Source organism: Oreochromis niloticus, linkage group LG6 (genome assembly GCF_001858045.2).
Source record: "Oreochromis niloticus isolate F11D_XX linkage group LG6, O_niloticus_UMD_NMBU, whole genome shotgun sequence".
Classification (NCBI taxonomy): domain Eukaryota; kingdom Metazoa; phylum Chordata; class Actinopteri; order Cichliformes; family Cichlidae; genus Oreochromis; species Oreochromis niloticus.
Genome location: NC_031971.2, coordinates 20783879 through 20807122, shown reverse-complemented (window position 1 = coordinate 20807122; position 23244 = coordinate 20783879). Strand labels below are relative to the sequence as shown.

The window sequence follows — 23244 nt, the reverse complement described above, 5'->3', positions numbered from 1 at the left end:
TGCTGTCGAGTACAAGCAACGAAGCACTGGAATCAGTGTCTCCTCACTTCACTCTCACAAACAAAAGAACAGATGTGTCTACCCTGCCTGCAAAGAACATTTGCATTACACATATGAGTGACTGGTTTAAAAAAAAACATTAATTATTGAGGCAATCTGCCTTTTATTGCACCCTTCATTAAAAATTCCCCCATGTTTAATTAGAACACATCCGCCACACTTGAAATGCGCCTGTCACTGGCTGAGCCCAAGGTATTCAAGCTCGGCAGGATTGGCTGTGGTCTACTGCACGCTTAAACGCATGAAAGCGATGACGAGAGCTGTTTTAGGAGTATGCCGAAAATGGAGTTGCACCAACATGAAACTAATTTCGAGTATGAAATCAGATAATTGAATAAATCCTTTGCTAATTATTTCATCACAGTACATGAAATTGAATTTGTTTCGTTTGTCTTTTAATTCTTATTTCACTATTTTTAATAGCAAAATTGATCTTAAAATTACTTTTATATTATTGTGAATGATCCTAACTTGCTTTGAAAACCTGCTGATCTCAGTTTTTTCAGTTGCAAACTTGTCACCCCTGATAAAGTTACAGGAGTCTTTCCTGAAGCGAAAGTAAATAAGTCAGTTTAATAGTTTGGATGTTTTACTAAAACATCATTAACATAGCAAGTTCCTGTCCTAGGAGGACCAAACTGATGGGCCAAATTAGTGACTTTCCATCTCAGAGTCACACTATGAAACTGGGCAAAGTTGCCACAATGCTTTGGTACTGTATTACTTGGCTGTCAGATATAATCTCCTTTTTTAAAACTGTTCTAAACCACATATTGTCTTTTGTGCCGCTGTGCACACTCAGAAGACATGACATTCGGCAGTAAGGCTGGCTTTGTTATCAGGACATCTTTAAAAAATCTAAAACAAAAAACCTGGTTTCCTTTTTTTTTTACATTTATTTGAATTGTGTTAGCAGGGGCGTTGGCAAGGCAAGGCATTTAATTAGTGTGGTTATTGTTGCATGTGTTCATTACAGCCCACTTCTCTCTACTATCTCTCTCGTCGGTGTAAATCTAAGGCTGACAGAGCTGCAGTATGACACACACAAGGGCAGACGATCATTTTTCTTCTTCACAGGTGAGTGTCAATTTTTAACCCGTTTTTCTGTCAGCGCTAGTGAAGTAAATTTGTTATAGTAAATAAAATGGTTTATTTAATGAGCGCTAACCCTGACTGAAATGTTTACAGCTTTATATAAGCTGAGTTAAACTGTAACCAATCTGCTCTTTGTTCTGATAGAATCCCTGTGAAGTTGTGAGTTGAAGCATATATCCTCGAGATGAAAAATGGAGCTTCACCCCTATGTAATTTGTAATTAAGATCGTATAGTTCATAGCCAAGATAACGCAAGTGCTTTGTTTGATCATTATGACAGGAGGACATGTAGAAAAGAGAGTTAAAAAAGTAAAAATACATAATCCTTCACCAGGAATAAAAAAATCAACTGACAGATCATTTTGTAGTAGATAGGAATATTATCAGACCCAGATGCAAATATATAGCTGTTGCAGAAATGATTATAGGCTGGAAATACAATAAATAGAAAAATGAGAAGAAAGAAAAGTTCAAATTATCTGTGCAGGGTCTTGAAAATGACTCTTCCTACACCTTTTAGCTGAATGCTGAACTATTCTATTTCTCCGATGAGGTAGGTGGTACAGTAAAGTTGCTTTTCCAGAATAAATGGTCAACAGTGCACATAATGAGATTTTCTGATACAGCAAAAACCAGTATAGACATAAAGGTAGATAAATTTATACTATAAAAAGTTGAGAAATGTTTTTAGTAACCCATTAATTCCAAAGCAAACAAGAGTTTTTTTTTTAAACCATTATCAAAATGATCCAAGCAATAGTAACTTATTACTGAAAGTTAAAGCAGCTGAGTTATGCGTGGTATCACTTGTTGTGATAAACTATACAGTAATGTGCATAAAGGCCAGGAACACTCCACATTAAGATAAGCTCTGTGTCGTCAGCACTTATTCAAGAACTGTGTCCCAACTGTCTGAAGGACAGCACTTTACTAATTTTGTTTGGAGCCTCTTAAGTTTTTAGGTTCTGTTATCATTTAATAATTTTCAAATAATTTATTGGCCAGTTATGATTATGTTCTAATTTGTAGTTATAATATTCTTTATCACAAAGGCTAAAACACACACTGAATGACTTTTTCAGCAACTCAGAGTCAGATTTTCTCAATTCGTGACTAATTAGAGACTAAGATTCAAAGTTATCATCATTTTAACTGAAACATGACACTAACTTTTTTCCCCCCTAAGTTTTGTAATTTTCTTATGCACAATGACTTAGTTTGATATAGCAAGTAATTCAAGTTGTAGTATTTCCAGTGTTCATTGGTGTACATTAGGACATGATTGTACTTTATCTTGACTGCTTTCTTATCCATAGCCACTGTCTATGATCAGTTAAACTCACCGCTCCATTATCCCTGCGGTCCTCATTAAATTCTTTCCAAGTCAGCTGGAACATCTGCTTCTTGCTCACTCCACTGTACTGGAAATGTATTCTGATTTCATTACAGTTGTATGTGTTCTGCTCAGTGTCATAGTCAGGACCACGTAAACCAAGACCAAGTCAAACCTTTGACTTTGGCCATTCCAGTCCAAATCAAGAACAAGACCAAAGCAATGTGTAACTGGTTCATGACCAACACTACACCAGGTCTTTATTCACCTTATAGGTCATCTGTGTGTCTAACTGTGCCAACAGAAATTGTTATATTAAACAACAAATGAGGTGATTGTTATCAAAGAGAAATTAGATCTGTTGACTGAATGTAGTTACTAATTGTTTCCTGGTCTAGGTCTGGTTTCTTAAATAAACTCTAAAATTATGGTCATCTTTAAGGCAATTATAATTCTAATATAAAGGGAGCAGATTTATATGTTAATGTCAAGTAAAAAAAAATGTAGTGAGGAGTTGGTGTTTATGTAAGATAACTATGGAACTTTAAGCCACAAAGCTATACGTGGGTTTTCTCTTACAAGTTACTACATTAACAATACTCCTCAATAATGTATTAGATAGCACATAGGAAATAAGATGACAAACACAAGCAGATGAAACTAATGGCCAAAACTTAAAATTTCCAGTCAGTGTAGCTGAAAGAGATTCTTGAAGTTTTGTTGCTAGGCAGATTGCTAATGTTTGCAAGCATCCTTGGTAATTAGCTTACCTTTCTCCAGGCCTTCTTTGTAATACTACGCTTGGCATAGTCCCAGGCTTTTAGTGTACTTTAACAGAGTTAAAATTTCGATGTTTGTTTTCTCTTTAAACTCATTTGGAAATGCACCCATTTTTGTTTAGCCTCACAAGGTATATAGGCTTTTTTTTTAAATGGGAATTTTCCCTAAGTATTAAAAGAAAATATATAAATCAGTCAACATAAACAATGCCGAGCTCAATCAAGAACATGCCAAAGCAGCAGATGGCAATATAACCTAAAATGTTAACACTGAAAGACCAAATGTTAGTTTTTTCTTGTTCACATGTAACTACACATATGGAGTTTAAGAAAATCTGTATACTAGAAGTTTTTCAAAAGCTTCACTTTCACTGACCTAAAACACTGTTTACCTGTTGATGAGAGATTAAAGATGAAAGAGCTCAAGTTCTGAGAAAAGTGCTGTGTTTTCCAAAACGACTGTGTATACATAGACGTGGCTTTAGACCAAGTTTGTTACAGAATCTTCCACATATTTATGTTAACATTTAACATTTCATCAAAGATTTAACATTTGAACAAAAATTATTAATGTAACCAAAAGGTTACTGAAAACCAGTCCACAAGCAGTTTAGGTATCCTGCAGATGTGTTCTTGTTGTCTTTTCTGTGCATGAGACAAACACCAAAACCTTCAGAAAATGGTTTCAAACATAACATGTGTTGTTTAATTTTTGAAATGGGTTGGTAAAGAACCAGATAGAGGGGAGCATTAGAAATGAATATCAATCCAAACTATGTCTTAATACCTCCTACCTTGATAAGCATTCCAAGATGTGGTTACACTGTAATATTATGGCAGCTGCTATGAAGCAAAAGATATATGTTATATACATGTTATATGGTAGAACTGTAAAGTAAAGGAGTTAGAGAATGGTAGACAGCAGACCAAATCACTGTGAGATATGTGGGGGTTGGCTTTACATCCATAATCTGAACACAAGATTTGAGCATATATTTTATTTATAATGATGCACTGATGACAACAGCGTTTTCTTTGCTTGTTTGTTTTCATAAAAGTGACTGAGTCCACCTACTTTTGGAGAATTTGGAGAATTCACTTCCCTCTGAAGGTATTCAAACTATTGTCTGACACATTAAGCCTTTTGTTTTATGTCCAGTCATGATTTTGTAAATCAAATGTCATATAACCTTTCAATCATTATAACAACATCTGTGTTGATTAGAAGACCACCCTGTATTGTTCGCCACACCAAGCAAAGAGATTGTGTGTTAGATACGCCCCCTGCTCTGAGAAAAAGCTTTTCAGGCCCATGGTCTCTTGTGATTTATATGGCAAACCAAAGTTCACTGTTCAAAGATTTACTGATAAAAAGTAGCCCCAGAGCTGCATTTCAGTCTGAAACAAGCAGGATTCTGGGTGGTTTGTCCACTTTTTCATTGTTAATGTGCCATAGAGTGGTGCTATGAAATGCCTCGAAGTAATTATTTCCAATTCTCTCTGTATGTTTTGACAGGTTTGATTAGACCATGGATAACAGCACCTTGGGATGGCTCGGAGATGATAACACATCTCTTCAACTCGAACTTCAATCGTGTACTTTATTGAGGCATCAAGTCTCTCGCATTTTCCTGTATGCTTTCCTCTCGGTTGGCATCATCTGCACAGTTGTGGGCAACTTCCTGGTGGTCTTGTCCATTGCTTACTTCAAGCAGCTGCAGTCCCCCACAAACTGCTTCGTCATGTCCCTGGCGGTGGCTGACTGCCTAGTTGGCCTTGTAGTGATGCCTTATAGTATGATTCGAACTGTGGAGGGGTGCTGGTACTTTGGTTCTCTTTTTTGTCGGATACACTCTAGCCTAGATGTTATGCTCTGCACTGCCTCCATATTTCATCTCAGCTGCATCGCCTTCGACCGTTACTATGCCGTCTGTAACCCTCTAGTTTACTCTTTAAAGATGAGCCACAGGCGGGTAGCTCTCCTCATCGCTGTGTGTTGGCTTGTCCCCATACTCATTTCCTTTGGCCCCATTATGCTAGACCTTCATGTTGCTGGTGTAGACATGCTGATTCCTAAAGATTTATGTGTGTTCTTGGTCAGTCGCATTTATGCTGTCATGGCTTCTTTAGTAGCCTTTTACCTGCCCATGGCAATCATGCTAATAGCCTACTGGAAGATCTTCAAAGCTGCCAAGCGGCAGGCCAGGCAGATCAGTGCCATGGAAAGCCAGATGGCTGCTGGAGTGGGTAAAGACTCAAGCAAGAAAAAAAGACACCGGAATGCCATGAAGAGGGAGAGAAAGGCAGCGAAAACTTTAGGTATCATCATGGGAGTTTTTCTCATCTTCTGGATGCCCTTCTTTACTGTCAACATCGTGGACCCGTTCATTGAATACAGCACAGAGGTGGTCCTCTGGGATCTCTTTCTGTGGTTAGGGTATATCAACTCATCTCTAAACCCTTTCCTGTATGGTTTGTTCAATCGTTCCTTTCGGAGGGCGTTCCTCATGTTTATGGGCTGCGGGGTATGCCTGCCCGGATCATCCCCTGGGATGGAATTATCGCATACTCGAAAAGAGGCAAATGAATGTGCAGAGCAATCCTAAAATATAGATTATCTACAGTATCTATACATGTAGGTGTAGATATTTCAACAAACATTGAGGGCTACATTTTTTTAAATCAACAACATTACTCTCGGACTACTTCAGCCACAGTTTTTGTTAACAGCAAGGCAAAATATGCTTAAAAGTGGGAGAATATCATTAACTGTGATCTGTCCACTAATGAGGGTGGGTTTAAAACTATGCCTTCAACCATTATGGAAGAATTTGTTCCCAGCCTATGGGTTCATTTTCATAAAAATTACATTATTCATTTTTCTTGTTATTATTATTATTACATTTGTTTCAAAAGGAAAAAGTAGCAGATCATAAAGTTAAGTAAGAGCATGATTGTGGGAAATAAGCAGTTAGAAGTGTTGGCTAACTTATGTGAATTGCTCTGTCCTTAGAAGATCCTCTGTTGAGTGTAAGGAATGTGTAAATGCAGGAATGATGGTACAATTCCTAACGAGTAGGCAATGTGTAAGATTAAAGCATCTAAAGCTGCCTCTGCAGGGTTTGTGTTGAACTAAAACCAACTAAATCCTAGGTGCTGAACATTCCCATATTTATCCTTAAAGTAATTTTTAAAGGTCTAAAAAAAATAGGCCAAAGGTTTTAAATTTGTGGAAGTGCTGTTTTTCATCTAATAAGAAAGAGAACCAAAAGATACCTAAATTAGAGGTTTTATGTAAGCGTAAACAATTCCCAAGATCTAAATGGGGGGAAAGAGGGAACGTTTGGAAGATTTGTGAAGCAAGACTTGGAGAAGCAAGTTGAAAGGAACAGATGAAACTTCACTTCAGGAACACGCAGATTTAAACCTCAGGTAAAGGTAAAGCTTACCGATGTCTATAAATTTGCTCTTCTTTGCTCAAGAATTTGAAACTATAGTGATAAAATTCACTGACATTTAGAGCTTTTGTAGCATTCCTGAGCTTGTCTGTATCACAGTGTCATTTTAAGACAAGTCACATGATCATAAAATATCAATACCGTCTTCATTTCATACGCAGATTTAAAATTGTTGTTGTCTGAGTGTTACTGTTGATGAAAGTATAATCTGATTTTAAACTCTTTCAGAGAAAATAATAAACTCAAGATAAGACTGGCCAGCAAGGACTACAAAACACACCCTGACTGAACTGACTGGCGGAGAAGCAGGAATTCACACGAGTTTGAATGTAAGCAGAAGCAAAAATAATATGAAAAACAGAGCGCACAGCACAAATTTGGGTGTGTCTTTTGTTCCGCTTTTACTGGTATTTGCAGTTTGTATGATTTTGCAGCACGACATTTAGATACAATAGCTACTTACACTTACACCCTGAGAGTTTCGATATAAATACACATTACATGAGAAATAATCGAGAACGAAGAATAAATAAACCCTGTTTATAAATATTTAAAGTTTAAACATGGTTCCCGGTAAGAATAGTCGGTGGCTAATTCCTGCACAACCCAACGAAAACATAGTTTGGGTGTCATTGATATGGCGTTACACACTACGATCGATTACACACACCCAGAAACATTCATACAAAACAACATTTTGTGTGTAAGCTTATGACTGTTGATAAATATTGCAAATTACTGAGTAAAGAGCAACACATGGGGATAAAAAATTTGAAATATTCAATATTTTGTAGGTTTTATAGATTTGATGTTTATTGAGCCAATGCCTAATTAGCACTATTAGATGTTGTGCTTGACTTTTTCTCACTGTGTGGTCCCTGTAGGACAGCTGCACTATTAAACCATACCTGATGATACAGCTTCAAGTGACACTTCAAGACATTTACTTAGAAATATTGTTTCATAAAAAATGTTCAGTCTGCCAAACCCTAAACATGTTTCTTATTAGGATTTGTTGAATGCAATCTATTTACCAATATGCAATCTAAGGTGTTATGGTAGCCCTGTTTTTCTTTTCTTTAATTTCTCTTTTCCATAAGTTTACCATCCATCTATCCATCCATTCGCTTCCGCTTATCCTTTTCAGGGTCGCGGGGAGCGCTGGAGCCTATCCCAGCTGTCATAGGGCGAGAGGCGGGGTACACCCTGGACAGGTCGCCAGTCTGTCGCAGGGCCAACACACAGGGACAGACAACCATTCACACTCACATTCACTCGCACATTCACACCTAGTGACAATTTACATATTTACAATTGACATAAGTTTACCATTTTTTATTATTAAAATAAATACTTTTACTTACCTTGTTTACTTACCTGTATCATTGATACAGGTGCAGTAAAATCTCAGTTTAAGATGGGACAAGAAGAGAAACAGATTTAAGGTAATGAAATACACTATGTGAAAAAAAACCCTACTGGACCACACCTCCTAATTACCATTATTATTGACATGTTTTCCTATGTGATATAAATGCTTTTAAGGAACCAAGCCTACGTGCCCTGTCCCAAATACTTTCATCGTGTGTCATTTACTGCATGTATTCGGTGATATTAACACAGCTGTTGACTTCCACCACACCTCTGGTTAGCACATTTTGTGGGAGCTAGAAAATGACAATATGACTTATAACAAAGGAAAATTTGTAGTGTCAATATGTTAATTTCTAATCCTGTCAGTGTTTTTATTTGTGTTGCTCAGAAATTGAACTGAAAGCACTTTATCACATGATTTAATCACTGTGTAATATTGGATGTGATGATGTGCTATGGTTTATCATTACAGCTGTTAATATGTTGATGCAAATATTAGGGTGGCCTTTACAGTGTAACCCAGACCGATACATCAACCTTGCAGTAAATCCTACACATAAAAAGTGACTACAGTGTACAGAGTTCTTTCTGTGTGTGCTCTTTAGGTCAGCCTGTGGAAATATATTGGTCGGGTAAACTTGAGACTTCATGTTGCTCGAAGGTCAGTGTGACTGATTATCTGTGCCTTAACGGGGTACTAGAATGTGTATGCTCCCTCTCACCCACTCTATTTGGATAGGTTTTAGGCACACTCTCTCCACAAACACCTCAAGTGGGGAGAGAAGATGAAAATTTAACAGTAACGACAGTGACAGTGAAAAATATGTAAAATGTAAAATAAGAACTGTAAAGCATATTTTTCCCCAAGTTGTACACTTTTGCTTTTCCCAAAGTGAACAAATTTAACTTAGTGAACAACTTCTCTTCTAAGCCATAATAAGATATATTATATTGTGAAACACCGGATTGTATATATCAAACCAAGTTATCAAATAATATACACATTTGTGAACATTTATATGAAATTTATTTAGATGCATCACAAAATACAAGATTTTTTTACTTTCTAATATTAACATTATGTGAACAAATGGCAGATAAATACATAAGTAAACCCATCCTTTAAAGTAGTGACACAAAATGTAGTAGCCAATGATCTATAATATACACAGTAGACTTTTCACAGTATGTATAATGAGTTCGTGTAATAACCTATTCACCCACCTCCACAGGCTGATGCAGACACGGATGGTCCTGAAACACACAGACTCCACTGGACCCGCTGATGCTCCACAATGCATCAGCAGTGCAAAGCAAAAAAGCTGTGTCCACTTAATCTCAGCCAAGGCAGCTGTTTTACATGCTGATTGTTTCTTTAGTTGTTATTCATTAGGAAACACAGTATACTGCACCCATGTTTGATATTTGAAAATCCAATGTTTATCTATCTGATTGTAACATTATATTGTGGATAACAGGTGTTTAAACAGAGTCACCAAGTTTCCTGCAGTAAATAAATGTACAAATTTCCATTAAGAAAGAGTTATCAGATTGTACCACATTTAGTACATGTTTTGAGGTGGTAGATTTCTGAGGATTTGAATGGTGGTTTATAATGAGCACACAATGGAAAGTAGCATTTTAATCTTAAGTATGTATGCAGTATCTTAATATACCCTAACTTTGCATTGATTATTACTTCCATGGATACAAGTGTAATGGAGATGGCATAAAGTTTGTGATGTAATTGATTACTTGCATCACGTATAAGATAAATTGGTGTAGGATGGTGTATGAGTTGTTTAAGTTGTGGCAGGAGAAGCTAGATGTGGCTGAAACGTTTACCCAAACACGTTGTTTCCATTACCAAAAACTGCTTGCTGGGGTCTGGAGTCAATGTACATCTTAATTACTGTGTATGTTCTTGCAGACAGTTTACTCATTAAATATGTTAAACCTGTCACGTAAAAGGCCGTCTTCATTTCTTTGCTACAACCAAGTTCCTATCATGTTTAATCAACTTGTATCACATATTTCTGCACTGTTAGCGTACATCCTCACAGCAGGCTGTTCTACAACTTACTGGCACCAGAAAGGTTTTGATAGATGACAACAAATTCAAAAAATCTAATGAAGCACTTTTTTGTGTCAATAATGTGATTTAATTCACTGCTAATGTTACAGTAGCACAATCATAGTGGGAACTCAGGCAACTCCTTTTATAATTTGGGATACTTCAGCCTTTTCTCCTTGTTTCTCTTCTGGAAGAATAGTTTCTTGAGAGCCAGACTTCCACTGAAGTCTACATGGATCAAATGAAGGTCCAGATGTATCTCTCGGGTCCCGTGTCAGGTCTTTGCTGGATGTTTTTTTTGATCAAGGTCTTTTTTTATTGAACAAAAATTATATTTAACAACAATTACAGCAGTATTAATGAACAGCTTTTCTTCTTTTTTCCCCTACCCATCCAAAACAATGCAACCAAGGCCCAGCCAGTTATGCTGGATGTTTTTTTCTGTTTCTTAAGGACATGACTTTCAGATACATTTCTTTTTTTAGACACCATTTGTCCAGTTTCCTGACATTTCTTTAAAAACACACTGCACACCATGCTGAGATATGCCAAGTTTTAGGCAAATAGCCCCAGAGACTGTAAAAATATTATTTTATATTTGCCAAACTCTGTCATCTTTACCATTTTTTTAAACTCAACTACAAAAATGGAAACAAAAGATATGTGTACCAGGCTGCTGGTAATAAAGCACCTAAAGATATAATAAAGTTATCACTGATTCTTTGCAAAGTTGTCTTTTATGTGTAGACACAACACTGGTTCTTCCTGTGAGTTAGGTGCCTTTTTGTGCTTGAATGATTCATAGCTCAGTGCAGAGTGATTTATAGCTGTCAGCCTGTGTTTGTTACCTTTGGCATTTTTTGTAGATTCAGCTAAAGAAATGGGAATACGTTTTGTGTTGTTTGTGACAAGCTGCTATTAACAAAGTCAAGACCAGTTTAAGTTTATATGACCACATAAAAACTTTGTAATCAGGGTAACTATATAAATTTACATGGTCTATTTTCAAGCTCGGGCACATGCTCCATTTAATAAATTATACTTTAGTGAAATAGAATGTTACCTGTTGCTGAACGGTTACATAGTATTTACTTAGTACACTCCAGCTCCTTCATGATCTTATGAAATGGAAAGATATGAAGATAGGAGCTGTTCCAATTGCACATTTTTTATATCATTTATTAGTTTTGGAAATGCTTAGCAATGAAAAAAGTTCTTCCCTTCCATTAAAGAAAAAAACTGAGTAAACTAATGGTGGAATTAGGGTTCCAACAGGAAACAACTGAGGTTTATTGGTCTTCATGGAGTCGCTCCCTTTCTCTCTGTTAATGTGCACTGCCTCCAATTCCAGATTTATGAAAGTGTGCTTGTGCTTTCCTGAAATCTTTTTGTATTTCTTTGTCGTTTGTAATTTGTATTTCTCAGTCAGTAGACATATTCTTACTGCTGCTCTGGCCGCTGTCATTAAATGCAGGTGTTAATTTATTTCCAACAGATTCACTTCTACTAAAAATAACTCATCCCCAAAGCATTTAGCTTCACTTAAAGATGAATAGGTGCACAAGGTAAAACAGCCAAAGCAACAGTGACATCTTCTGGATGAAGAAGATATTTTTCTTTAATCATGAATCAAATAACGTAACTTATCTGAAAGACTTGAAGGCATAAAACAATAAAAAAATTATTGTCTCCACATTTTTTTCCTCTCCTACATTTTTTTCCTTTCATCTGATAAACATTAAAAAAACAACATAACTTCACATTACTGTTCACTTGGCAATGTTGGCCCCTCGTCTTTACAATGCCTTGTCAAAAAAGAAACAGAGGCGCAGATTAATGATCATAATTCATTATGAAATTTTACATTTGATTAAACTGTGGCAACAATACAAAAATGCACTTGTGATTTTACTTTCGCGGAGATTGAAAACGTTGTTTTGGTACAGGTATTTGTTCTTTTGCTTCTTTGTCTTTTGTTAAATCACAAAACATGCCAACCAAAACGATAACCATTTACTCTTAGTCTTTATCACACAGTGTCAGCTGGCTAACATTTAAAGACATCAAAACTGCCTGATACAAAACTGTAAGAAAAACATACAACAATACTAATCATCCTGCCTTATGTTAACTGTCTTTCCCAAAATATTACATTCTTAAAAATTGCCAGCTGTCAGCTGTAGGCTATGAAATCTTCACATCCAGTGCCTTCAAGCGAAAAAACATTAAGTCCAAACTTACTGCTTATTTCGCACCCATGTCCCAAATGTGGCATTGAGCAGTTCACTAGAAGTTTCATCCAAATAAACATGGTGGGGCTCAAGGGATTAGGATAAGGGTTGTTGTGTGGGTCCTGTTTGTGCAAGGATCAACCCATTATTCTCAGCTTTAATCGTGCCTTGATTCTTTGATATTATGTGAACACAAAATTATGCCTTATCACAGTCTTTCTTGCATGTTGGTCCAATATGGCCCTTTGAAAATAAATAAAAGCCTCTCTGGTGACCGTCTAAATGTCAGTCTCTTTCAGGCCATAGCATTCTGCCAGATCATAAAACTGATAGCTACTCTGCTCACAAGAGTTGTAAATCCCCATAGACACCGTGTCCACCGTTTCAATTCGACCAACAGCAGGTGTGGTGCATTTTCCCGTCCCTCCCTTGATTTTATTTGACAGATTATTTACTTTCTCTTTCAGCTGGAAGGAGGACTTTCGCAGCGGTGGAAACAGACTCCATCTCTTGAAACCTAGTGCATGTCCTTTTCTCGTGTGCAGCAAAGAGCTGCCGCAGGATTCGTGCACAGCGTAGCCAGGCTTATAATCACCTCTCTCATCCCTTGTCATTCCCTTGACAGCGGTCCGCCACCTCTGGTCATAGAAGCGGCGAAGGACCCTACGTTTCTGGTGACACTGGCACTTGAGGAGCCTAGTGAAAGCCCGCTGGAACTCTTTACTGGAGCAGGGGTAGATCATGGGGTTGATGCAGCTGTTGAAGTATCCCAACCAAAAGATCACCTTGAACACAGTTTCAGAGGGTTTTAGTGCTGGGAAGAAGGAACCTGAAAGGAGATGAAGCCATCAGGAAGATGTGTGAGTTAACATAAAGTAAATGAGCAATACAATACAAATATTTTCACAAATATCCTACAAAGAGCCATTGAAGATAGAAGTTAATACTGTAAGAGAATTTGTACATTTAAAATATATTAGTTTAATAAATATGAATAATTTTTACAGGTAATAGGTAAGTAATAATAAAGCAAAATAATCATATGAAATAATCTGAACCAATCCTTTGCCATTTATATACTGCAAGAACTGCACATGTCTGTGCACAGCTCTGATATACTATTATGTTGTGCGCATATGTTTTTGCACTCTGACGGCTTTTTAATGATTTATTGTGCACCTGCAGTTTTTTTGCTTATGTGTGTTAATAGAAGCAAAGGAGGCTCTGACATTTTAAGGACAGATATTTATAGAACATGCTTCACCCTCAAGCCTCAGGGCACAGAACTTTTGTCATTTTTGCTTGAATAGCATGCATGATGAAGGCAGATTTTCTGGTATTTACAGATTTCTTGAATGGATTTAACTGATGTTAACTGATTAAATGAAATGTGCCAACACAATATTAGATGGGCTTTTTCCTGTATGGAAGCTTTCGCTGAAGGGATCAGGTAAAACATACACATTGTCATCAAAAAAATGTTTTTTCCATGCTCCAAGGACTCACGCCAGGCTTAGCACAAAGATTCATAAAAGTTTTGAAATGTTCCATATAATGCAAGCACATCACCTTTGTTTCTGCTGATGTTTAAAGTCTGTGTTTGTTATTGGTTTTGCCTGATGTGAAATACTGCAATGGATAACCTCTAAATATTCAATTTATCATCTCTATTTAGAATAATGGAAAAAGGAGGCAATTTCTATGATTTCTTGTGGTAGGGATTATAGATATTTAAGAAATATGGAATCTTAAGTTTTCTAGCTTTTGTGCATATGACATTACACACTGGTAATTTAACAAATGAGAACATTAGAGTTTTTCATGATGAAAATTGCTTTTTGCACAGCTGACTAGCAGCACAAGGCATTTTGCTTTGCTCATATACTCCCAATGCTATTTTTAGTACAATCGTCCGATGACACCCTTATTTTTCATAGAAAGCTGCTTTTCTCTATTTCTTTACCGTTGTTCTTCTCTCTCTCCAGGCCTGGGATTTAACATGGCATCGAGCCTGGACACAGAGGCAACATTTAACAATGCTATGATGTCAAGTCTGCACTGATATCCCAGAAATCCATTTTCTTTCTGCTTAGTACTGCACAGAGGCTTGCCTGTAACATTCAGAGTTCATGCTCGGACATTACTGACCAGCAAACAGAAAGAATGCACTTAAATTAAAAGAAGTGGATGATGAAACAAAGTTGAGACTTTCTTCATAGTCTTATTCTGCTTTCATCACTACCCACCCAAATTCACTCATGATTAATTAGACTAAGATTAACAAAGTAATAAGAGGAAGAGATGTTCTTTTTTGATTCATGTCCCTAAAATGACATCACCTTTAGAGGCAGACAGCAAGTGATTCACCACTCTGACGCACAGCCACAACACCATGACAACAGGTATATTTTTTATTTATTTGTTTTATTGCTTCTGAGATGGCATTCTTTTTTAATTCTGGTGTCTACGAGGTGGTTGCCATTTTGAATCCTCACTGACTGTGATTCTTTGTTCTGTGATTATTATTTTGGTCCACAGTGGTCCTGGAACATTTTGTGATGGTTCTTTTGTGAGAGCAGACAGAATCCTAATCAATCCTCTTTTACTAACCTGACGACACTTTCTCACTGACATTTAATTTTCTTTCTGAAAGTGTGTATTTTGTTTTAGGCTTTTCTAAAGCTTAAACTCAACATACGGCCACCAACTGCTAACATATACAGACATTGAAAACTTGAAACCTTAAAAGTGAGGGGATCGAGGCGCCCTGCTATGCTGTGTGCATGTTGGGTAAAGGCATTTTGTTGGCATAGTCAATTTTTGTCCACTTGTGCCCTCAGATTCATTGCAAAAACACACAGTTGCTCATAATGATCACCTGTGTTTGTTCCAGTATGACCATTCCTCCATCAATAACAGGTGCCTGAATGTTTTGACAAAAAAACAATGTGAATTGTATCTGTGCAGGTTCTCAGTCAGCCAGGTCAAGATAGTCTTGGGAGCTTGAAAATAAAGGTAACTGGATTAAATTAGGTTTGTCGAGACATTTCACCTTGTTCAGTTCTAAAAACAAATGTTGGCAAGCCTCAAATATTTAACCTCCAGTGGGGGTCGTGGCCTTTGGAGATGGTGCTGAGGGTCATGAGGTCATTACTTGAGTCAAGGTGTGAAAAAATGCGTGGGTCATTACCATACTGGGGGTCAAGGGTGAAACTAATATGAGACCTTGCCCCACCCCGTGCGGTGATTCCCTGAGGTCAGCTGAAGCAAGGTGTGAATGGGGTTGAAATGCCTGGGAGGGGATCTCAAGAATGCATTGGAGTTGGCTGACAGCGGGAGAGCATGGCCAAAGAAACTGAACACTTATGAGAGATTTTAAACAATTTATCACCATGGTCAGAACATCAAATGAAGGAATATCCTTTGTCAAAATTGTGTTTGTACTCAGGTATACTGCCAGTGGCCTGCAAAGTCAATTTCAAAGAGTAATATAGTTTTGTTCTGGAAAAACATGGCTGTCCAACAACTTATTAAGACACTCGATAAGTTATATGGTTCAAGTATAACCACTGAAAAACTATTTAGCTACTTTACGCTCAGGTCAAATAAGATCTTCAGCTTCACTGACAGAAAAAACAAAAACAAAAAAGACGATTGCATATGGACTCTAAGCCCCTGTCCACACATACTTGGATATTCTGGAAGACATACATTTTCTTTGCATTTGTGACCTTTCCTCCACTTTTAAACAGTGTTTTAGGCCAGTGAAAATAAGGCTTTGAAAACCTCTTCCAGCCTGAAGATTTTCAACAACGACGTCTCTGTATTAATATTATATATATCGACAAGGAAAGCAAAGATGTTATCTTGGAACATCAAAGATATGCGCCTTTATCTCAGTGTTTGATGTCAGGCTGCTTGGTTTTACTGTTTTTTCATGTGTTTTCACGTCGATGGAGATAGTTTTGAAAGCAAAAGTGGAAAATCCCTGTATTAAAACGTACCTGTGTACATGTGGGTGTAGCCTGTAGTCCTTATCAAGACGTGACGAACACAAAATAACTCTGGATCAAATACCAGCCACTGTTGGCAATCCACCAACACCAGGGGCATGAATAACAACAAATAGAGGATGCCCTCTGCGCTTACTCACTTACTTTCATCGTAATATCTAAAACGTATTTCTGGACTTTGTTCTTTGGACTTCTGTCAGAATAATTGAGTTCTTCCTTTTTTTTGTACACATTTCTAACTACTAAGATTCATTTACGGTATGATATTAATGACCAAATGTCATATTATCATAATACAAAACTGCAAATATTACAGACTGTAGTAATAGTAAATGTTTACTAGTAGTTAACATTAGTTGTAAAATTTTAGATTTTGTGATCGCTCGTCTCCCATTACTTTCCTGCTTAATCAAATCTGCTTGTGAGTCATGCCCTGAGTCCACAACTAATTTAAATATTTTAAAATTGGTCATCACTATCAAATGCCCCCCCCCCAAAATAATGACTATCACAAGAGGGGCAAATAACAAGGTGTAGTTTAGTATTTACAGCAGCATGACTGTGTGTATGTGGTTAATACAATATTTTCGTGATGATGAAGGGGCCAGTCACACAGCATAACAATGGGGGTTTGTTAATGTGTTACTGAGGTATTTTAACAAACCTTGGACAGTAGAGGTCTCTAGCTCAGAGAATTTATTGGTCAGAATCGCAGACAGATTAAAAGTAGCTAATGTTGTGTCACATTTTGAAGCCCTGAGATGAGCATTTACCCCGTTGCTATCTTGGTTGCAAAAAGAAAATGTATGTGACTAAGATTGGTGGGTCTGACTGTGAAACCACATGCCTAATGACATGCGGCTTTTGTTGTCAGCCAATAAATATTTTTTTTTAATATTTTTAAAAATGGCATGATCAAGAATTATGAAACAATTACAAAACATTTCTTCTTTAAAAAAAAATCCAAAATGAGTCCATAAACTCAACAAGAAATTCTTTACAGAGGTCAAATCAGAACGCTGTCCTCACATAGTTTTCAGTTTTGCAACCACGGCTATCGCCACCTGTTGGCCTTCAGAGAGACTGCAGATTTTTGTGCACTTCCTCATTGGCTTAATTTTTCTGACCCGGAAGCTTCAGACAACTCTCAAAAGACAATTAGGAAAACAAACTCATTACTTATATTAATATTACTTATATTCATAAAAAACACATTTACAACAACCAATTTCAGTCTATTACACGATAGTGGGTGAACATATTTAAAAACACTTGCGCATTTTTGAAAAACAAAAACAAAGCATTCTCTGCTAAGCCTGAAAGAAGAACCAGTTAATTTTACCACCTCAGTGGTCGTGGTTGGCTTTTGCAGAGGGAAAGAAACGGCCTTAAACGGAAATCTGACAGGCCATTCCTCTTTATTTCATCAGTTTCTGGCAATATAAAATGGGTCTGGTGTGCTAATATAGGTTGAAATGAGTCAGAGGATTCCATCTACATTTGGATCATCACACAGAAAAGTCCTGATTGGCATAAGATGAGCTGAACGTACAGCTCTGCCTCTCGGCAAAAAGTTACCCATTAATGTCTGTCTCTGCGATGGACCAACATCACCGTGTCTGACTGACCGAGTGTAGGTTAGCGAGCGGTGCTAAGGCCCCACACTCATCTGTGAGTGGTTTGGGAAATAAAAGGCAGCCACCCATAGGGTTGAATTGACAGTGTAGAACTTTATTGATCCCTGATGGAACTTAATGTTTAAAAATACTTCCTTTGAGGAGGCCTGAGGTCATCTCTCAAAGGATTTTTGCAAACCAGATGGCTTACAGCACGATGACTAGATTCTTAGAGTTCAGAGTTTTATTATGCTTTAAAAACCGAATTACAGGTCATCCATTAATCTACAGCAGATGTTAGCTTAGATAATAGTGTTTTGATAGTCTGACTTCCTTTATCATGCACATTAGAGGCCTTTCTAACATTCACCAGGAATCATAAATAAAAAAATAAAACAACTCAAGATAACACCAGACATAATTAATGATCCCTTTTGGCTGAGCTGCCTTTGAATGCAGATTTTTACTGTCACCATTTTAGATTTAAGAGTCTGTACGACCTTTCCTAAAAGCAATAACGTGATCACAAAGTCAAATTATTACAATCATTAAGGTAATGTTAATTAAAACTATTATTAGAGACTGCCTCGAGGTGCACAAATTGATTAATAATGTGTGTAATGAAATGTGTACTGACTTTTAGCATTTTAAACCTTTAAATTTCATTCCTGTCATTTTTAATCACACGTCGAGGATGGAGTATCTGTCTGACTTAGGCATACAAATAAACTTGCCCTTTTCTTTCCCATTAAGTGAATAAAATGATAAGTAGCACCAATTTCATTTCATGCACCCCGTGTGTCCCTGCAGGCTTTGCTCTAATACTTCCAGTCTGTAAAAGGAGAGGTGCAGCAAGAATCAGAGTGCTGTGTTAGTGCTATGCCCAGTAAGATAGTGGCCATTTGTTCTGAATGGCTCTCACAATCAATTATGTGAAATATATGCAAAATGAAAATCCGTGGTGCCACCATTAACATGTGGCACCAGAGCTCTGTTAGTCTAACTCTAGGTGACTCTAGTCTAGCCTGAATCCTGCTGCGTAGGCACGCTTTATTTATTCAGTTTTGCATTTCAATCATTCTTTTTGTTGCTAATATCCATATTGCCTCTTTTTGTGTTTTAAGTTGTTCATTTATGTCCAGTTTTGTCTTTAAATTTAAAGCTATTTCCATTTGATTCCACTCTAAAATGTGTTCGTTCAGTTTGATTTATGTGTTGCCTTAAAGACTGAATTGGTCACCCTCAGCGGATGGCCTTTTCAACCATCTGCAGGGGGAAGAGAGGATCTCTTTGCCTGATTTGAATCTTACATCCCACTCTCTCAGTACTGTAGTCAACTTAATGAATATCCTCAACAATAAAACATAAATGTTTATTCCTTAAAATCATGCCTGTCTGAGTTTTTACCAAGGTAAGTAGCCGGCTGGAACTGGTCATCAGTGAAGAATGTCAGTCTGTTATGACTGTTCTTTGAAAAATGTGATATTAGCCATATGAAGGAATAATTACAGTCATGGAAAAATTACAGGCATGAAAACAAACCACTTTAATGGTCATGTTGCAGAGCTGACCTTTCCTGACAAAAGAATTTGTTTTTGTAGCATTATAGCATCTTAATTTTCATCACTTCCTGGCATAGCTCCCAAAATAAACTCCGTATCAAAACCAGAACACGCAATTTTCTTCTTTTGTTATGCCAAACGCTGATTTTACAGAGTTTATCAACAGCTTGAAAAGGTTTTCTTAAATTGAAATTCACGGAATTTCATGCGTTTAGGCTTCCTTTGCGACCATAATTTTGAGTCTTTTATAAAAGTCTGTGCAGCTGTCAAGAGGAGCTGCTTAGACGCAAACGGTTTCAATCACAGTGTCAATTTCTTATACTGAACACGACCCATTTAGTCAGAACGTTTTACTTTGGACCGATTTGCATCTCACACATGATCAGTTCAGGAGTAAAATCATAAATCATAGCAGGCCCGAAACAGGCTTGTTTGTTGCTCTTAAAGATAGAAACTTTTTAAAGGCGCATTTAGGAGAGGAACATTTATAAGAAGTCATATTCTCCGTCTTTTGCAGGAGTCTGGAGGAAATGCAACAGACTGAATCCTATTTTACGCAGGACCCAGCTCATGACCCAGCATGAAGTGCTGAGAAACGATGATATAAAAATAAAACAGATCAATAAATAAAACATACCCATTGGCAGAAAGAAGAAAAAGGGCAGCCAGCAGAGGATGAACATCCCCACCACTATGGCCAGGGTTTTCGCAGCCTTTTTCTCCCTGGAGAACTTCATCAGCCGCACGGAGAGCGAACTTCGAAACGGGTGGTTTTTGCTGCTTTTTGAGCTCGACGGACGCGCGTCCTCCAGCACGCTGCGACAGTGTATCCGCAGGACCACTTCCATCGACTTATTTCTCTCCCGTTTGACTCCCGCTTCCAGGCTCCGAGTAGTCCTGCGGGCCACCACGTACACCCTAAAATACATGATGAGAATGACCATGAGCGGGAGGTAGAAAGAGAAAAGCGAGGAGAAGAGCGCGTATCCCGGCTCCTCTGTGATCCTGCAGATGCTTTCGTCCACAGGCGGCGGTTCCTTCCATCCCAGGAGCGGACCGACCGAGATCACAACAGATGATACCCACACTAGGACTAAAATAGCCACTGCCTTTCGCTCAGTCATAATACTTGGGTACTTAAGGCAATATTTCACGCCGATATAACGGTCGATGGAGATCATACAGAGGCTGAGGATGGATGCCGTGCAGCAAAGCACATCCACGGCTGCCCAGATGTTACAGAAAACCCGGCCAAACACCCAGCATCCCAGCACCTCTAGAGATGCAGAGAAGGGCAGCACAATAATGCCCAACAGGAGGTCTGCTATGGCTAAGTTGACAATGAAGAAGTTTGTGACGGTCTGTAACTGTTTGTTGCACACCACAGACAGGATAACCATAATATTCCCAACAATTGCCACCAAAATAAAAACGGAGAGAAAGATCCCAACACCGACAACCTGTGAGTCCATTGTGAAGTTCCTGCATGTGGTGATGCTGTCATTTGGTAACATCTGGTCCAAAACAGATCCATTAAAAGAAGTGAAAAACAGCCCATGGTTGCTTTCGTTCCTCAAGTTAGAGTCTGTCATTTTGAAACGCCATAAAGAGAAGTAAGGGAGTAAGTTTTCTGAAGAAAGCAGTGTGACACGCGTCGTTCTCAGTCTCCTTTCATTGTCTTTCCAGTAAGGTTGCCAAGCAGCCGTTCACACTGTCAGCATTTGTCACGGGTCAAGCGAAGGGAAAGTAAAAAGCAACTAAACTGAATAAAAAAATAAAAAATAAAACCGATGGAAAAAAAACCCTGTAAAAACTACATCCACAAAGACTGACTCGTGATTAGTGTTAAACTCACTTAAACGTGTATGTACACAATGTTTAATAAACTATAAAGTTTGGATGCCATTTTTAAATATCATTACAAAAAACAAATTAGGTAAATTTAAACATATTTCTTCCATGCGACGGGTTTCCACTGCTGGCATCCTTCATAACAAATCCCAGAGTCAGAGCTGGTACAGCAGGTCTGAACCTACTGCACAGCTCCACCCACACCACAAAAAACATAATGATGGGCTCACAGTCTCCACCAGAGAGCGTATATGTGGTCACGAATTCTGCATGACCGCTGCAAGTGTACAAGCCTTAAATGCTCCAGTGCTTTTTTATCACCAGGGTGATGAAGATGCGCTTATAGGCAAATAAAGTTTGACCAAAGAAACAAACAAAACAAAGCAAAAGGACACATGTTGGAGGTTTATTTATTTATCATACACCAGAATAAGCCTCTCTTTCATGCTATAAGCATAAAACAGTGCCACATCGCTGAGATCATCCAAACTGCCACCAGGCACCGACAAGCCATACTGACCCCTGGTGTGAAAATGCGAGTGCCTTCAGGCAAAGTGGTAAAGCTTCCCAGTGACACTGCAGCTGCTTTCTCCAGGCCTGGTGTGCATAGCTGAAGTAGAAAGACGGGCCTGCACAAACACTAGGGAGCCCAGAGGAGAGGAAAGGTCAAGAGGCAGGGTCACAGAGAGGCCAAACAAACCCTGCATGGAAAACGATCAACCCAAAACTACCGGTCTGTTTAGTGTAGCAACAGAGCGTGTTGTGACACACAGTTAATACATGTCTCCAGGATGAATCTCAAACATGTCTTGGCGAAAAGTAATCAACGACACCTAAACACACCACACCAGGATGCTGTGGTGTGTGGATTCACATACATATTTATAGAAGACAGTGTCTAGCTTTTGCTGGTACTGGACTATTGCTCTCCTGCGTGCTGAATGCTCCCCGCTGATAGTGATATCTACATCATGTTAGATTGAAACAAATGATTGCCTATTTCCAAGTGTCCATCCTGCAGGTGCGTGCAAATTCAGTAGCACTTTCTTTCTTTCATATTTCGTAATAAGAAGTACTGAATCATGCATTGAATGAAAAGCAACTTAGGAAAAACTTCACTAGTTTTCATATCACACAAGGCGGCAGAGCACTCTCAGAGATCCATAATTACAGCTGAGACCTCTTCAGATTGGTTGGTTCCCCCCCCCCCCCCCCAAAAGACCCTAATGATGATTACACACCAGATAACAAAATTGCTGGATGGATGGATAAAAACTGAAGAGACAACTTTTCTATTCTTAGATCCTTCGGGCTGCAAAAATGTGTCAAATTTACCCTAATAACAGAGTCAGTTAGTGAGTGTTGGTGAAAGTGCTCAATGCTTTTAAAATTTTTGCTTCTAAAATATATGTTCATAGAAAAAAACTCACAAAAAAACAAGCTGTAAATTAGGTACGACATGCTTCAAACATGACATGCCCACCCGTCACCTCATTCGACCCTACAACACTGAGGCACTCTACTTCCTGTTTTCATACTGAACACTGGCTCTGGACTGAAATGTCAGGTATGCAGTGTCCAGTATGACGAGTTCAGTTCAAATCAATTCAATTTATATATATATATAGCGCTAAATCACAACAACAGTCACCTCAAGGCACTTTATATGAAAAGGTAGATCCTATAATAACACAAATACAGACCCCCTATGAGCAAGCACTTTGGTGACATTGGGAAGGAAAGGAAAGGACTAGTCAGAGTTGATAGAAAGAAGAAATATTTCTTCTTTCTGATTGTC

General features: G+C 38.0%; 2 protein-coding genes across 6 annotated transcripts; one reads left to right on the top strand and one right to left on the bottom strand.

Moving 5' to 3' along the window:
- The first annotated feature begins 1067 nt into the window (after positions 1-1067).
- Positions 1068-11633, top strand: LOC100695334 (5-hydroxytryptamine receptor 4). 4 transcript variants are annotated; one of them, XM_025908279.1, is made up of 8 exons: positions 1068-1137; positions 1300-1364; positions 4326-4378; positions 4784-6699; positions 6954-7054; positions 8120-8170; positions 8705-8760; positions 9332-11633. In XM_025908279.1, exon 4 carries the CDS (start codon positions 4797-4799, stop codon positions 5871-5873), a length of 1077 nt encoding a protein of 358 aa, XP_025764064.1. In that variant the 5' UTR covers positions 1068-1137; positions 1300-1364; positions 4326-4378; positions 4784-4796; the 3' UTR covers positions 5874-6699; positions 6954-7054; positions 8120-8170; positions 8705-8760; positions 9332-11633. The 4 variants fall into 4 exon arrangements, with proteins under 4 accessions (XP_025764064.1, XP_025764062.1, XP_019215726.1 ...); XM_025908277.1 differs by lacking the exon at positions 1300-1364 and having other exon boundaries at positions 1074-1137; XM_025908278.1 differs by lacking the exons at positions 1068-1137; positions 1300-1364 and having other exon boundaries at positions 3499-4378.
- A 174-nt stretch (positions 11634-11807) lies between these two features.
- On the bottom strand, positions 11808-21630 carry adra1d (adrenoceptor alpha 1D). Of its 2 annotated transcripts, XR_002062356.2 has the most exons (3): positions 20233-21630; positions 12415-13233; positions 11808-11978 (listed from the first exon to the last, which is right to left on the bottom strand). XR_002062356.2 is itself a non-coding variant. In XM_003454209.5 (2 exons), exons 1-2 carry the CDS (start codon positions 21185-21187, stop codon positions 12683-12685), a joined length of 1506 nt encoding a protein of 501 aa, XP_003454257.1. In that variant the 5' UTR covers positions 21188-21630; the 3' UTR covers positions 11808-12682. The 2 variants fall into 2 exon arrangements, 1 of the variants encoding a protein (XP_003454257.1); XM_003454209.5 differs by having other exon boundaries at positions 11808-13233.
- Positions 21631-23244: the final 1614 nt, after the last annotated feature.

Coding starts and splice junctions, on each gene's coding strand:
- LOC100695334 (XM_025908279.1), top strand. CDS start 4,797: ATGGATAACAGCACCTTGGGATGGCTCGGAGATGATAACACATCTCTT.
- adra1d (XM_003454209.5), bottom strand. CDS start 21,187: ATGACAGACTCTAACTTGAGGAACGAAAGCAACCATGGGCTGTTTTTC. Junction 13,234..20,232: donor TTTCTTCTTTCTGCCAATGG/GTATGTTTTATT, acceptor ATCTCCTTTCAG/GTTCCTTCTTCCCAGCACTA.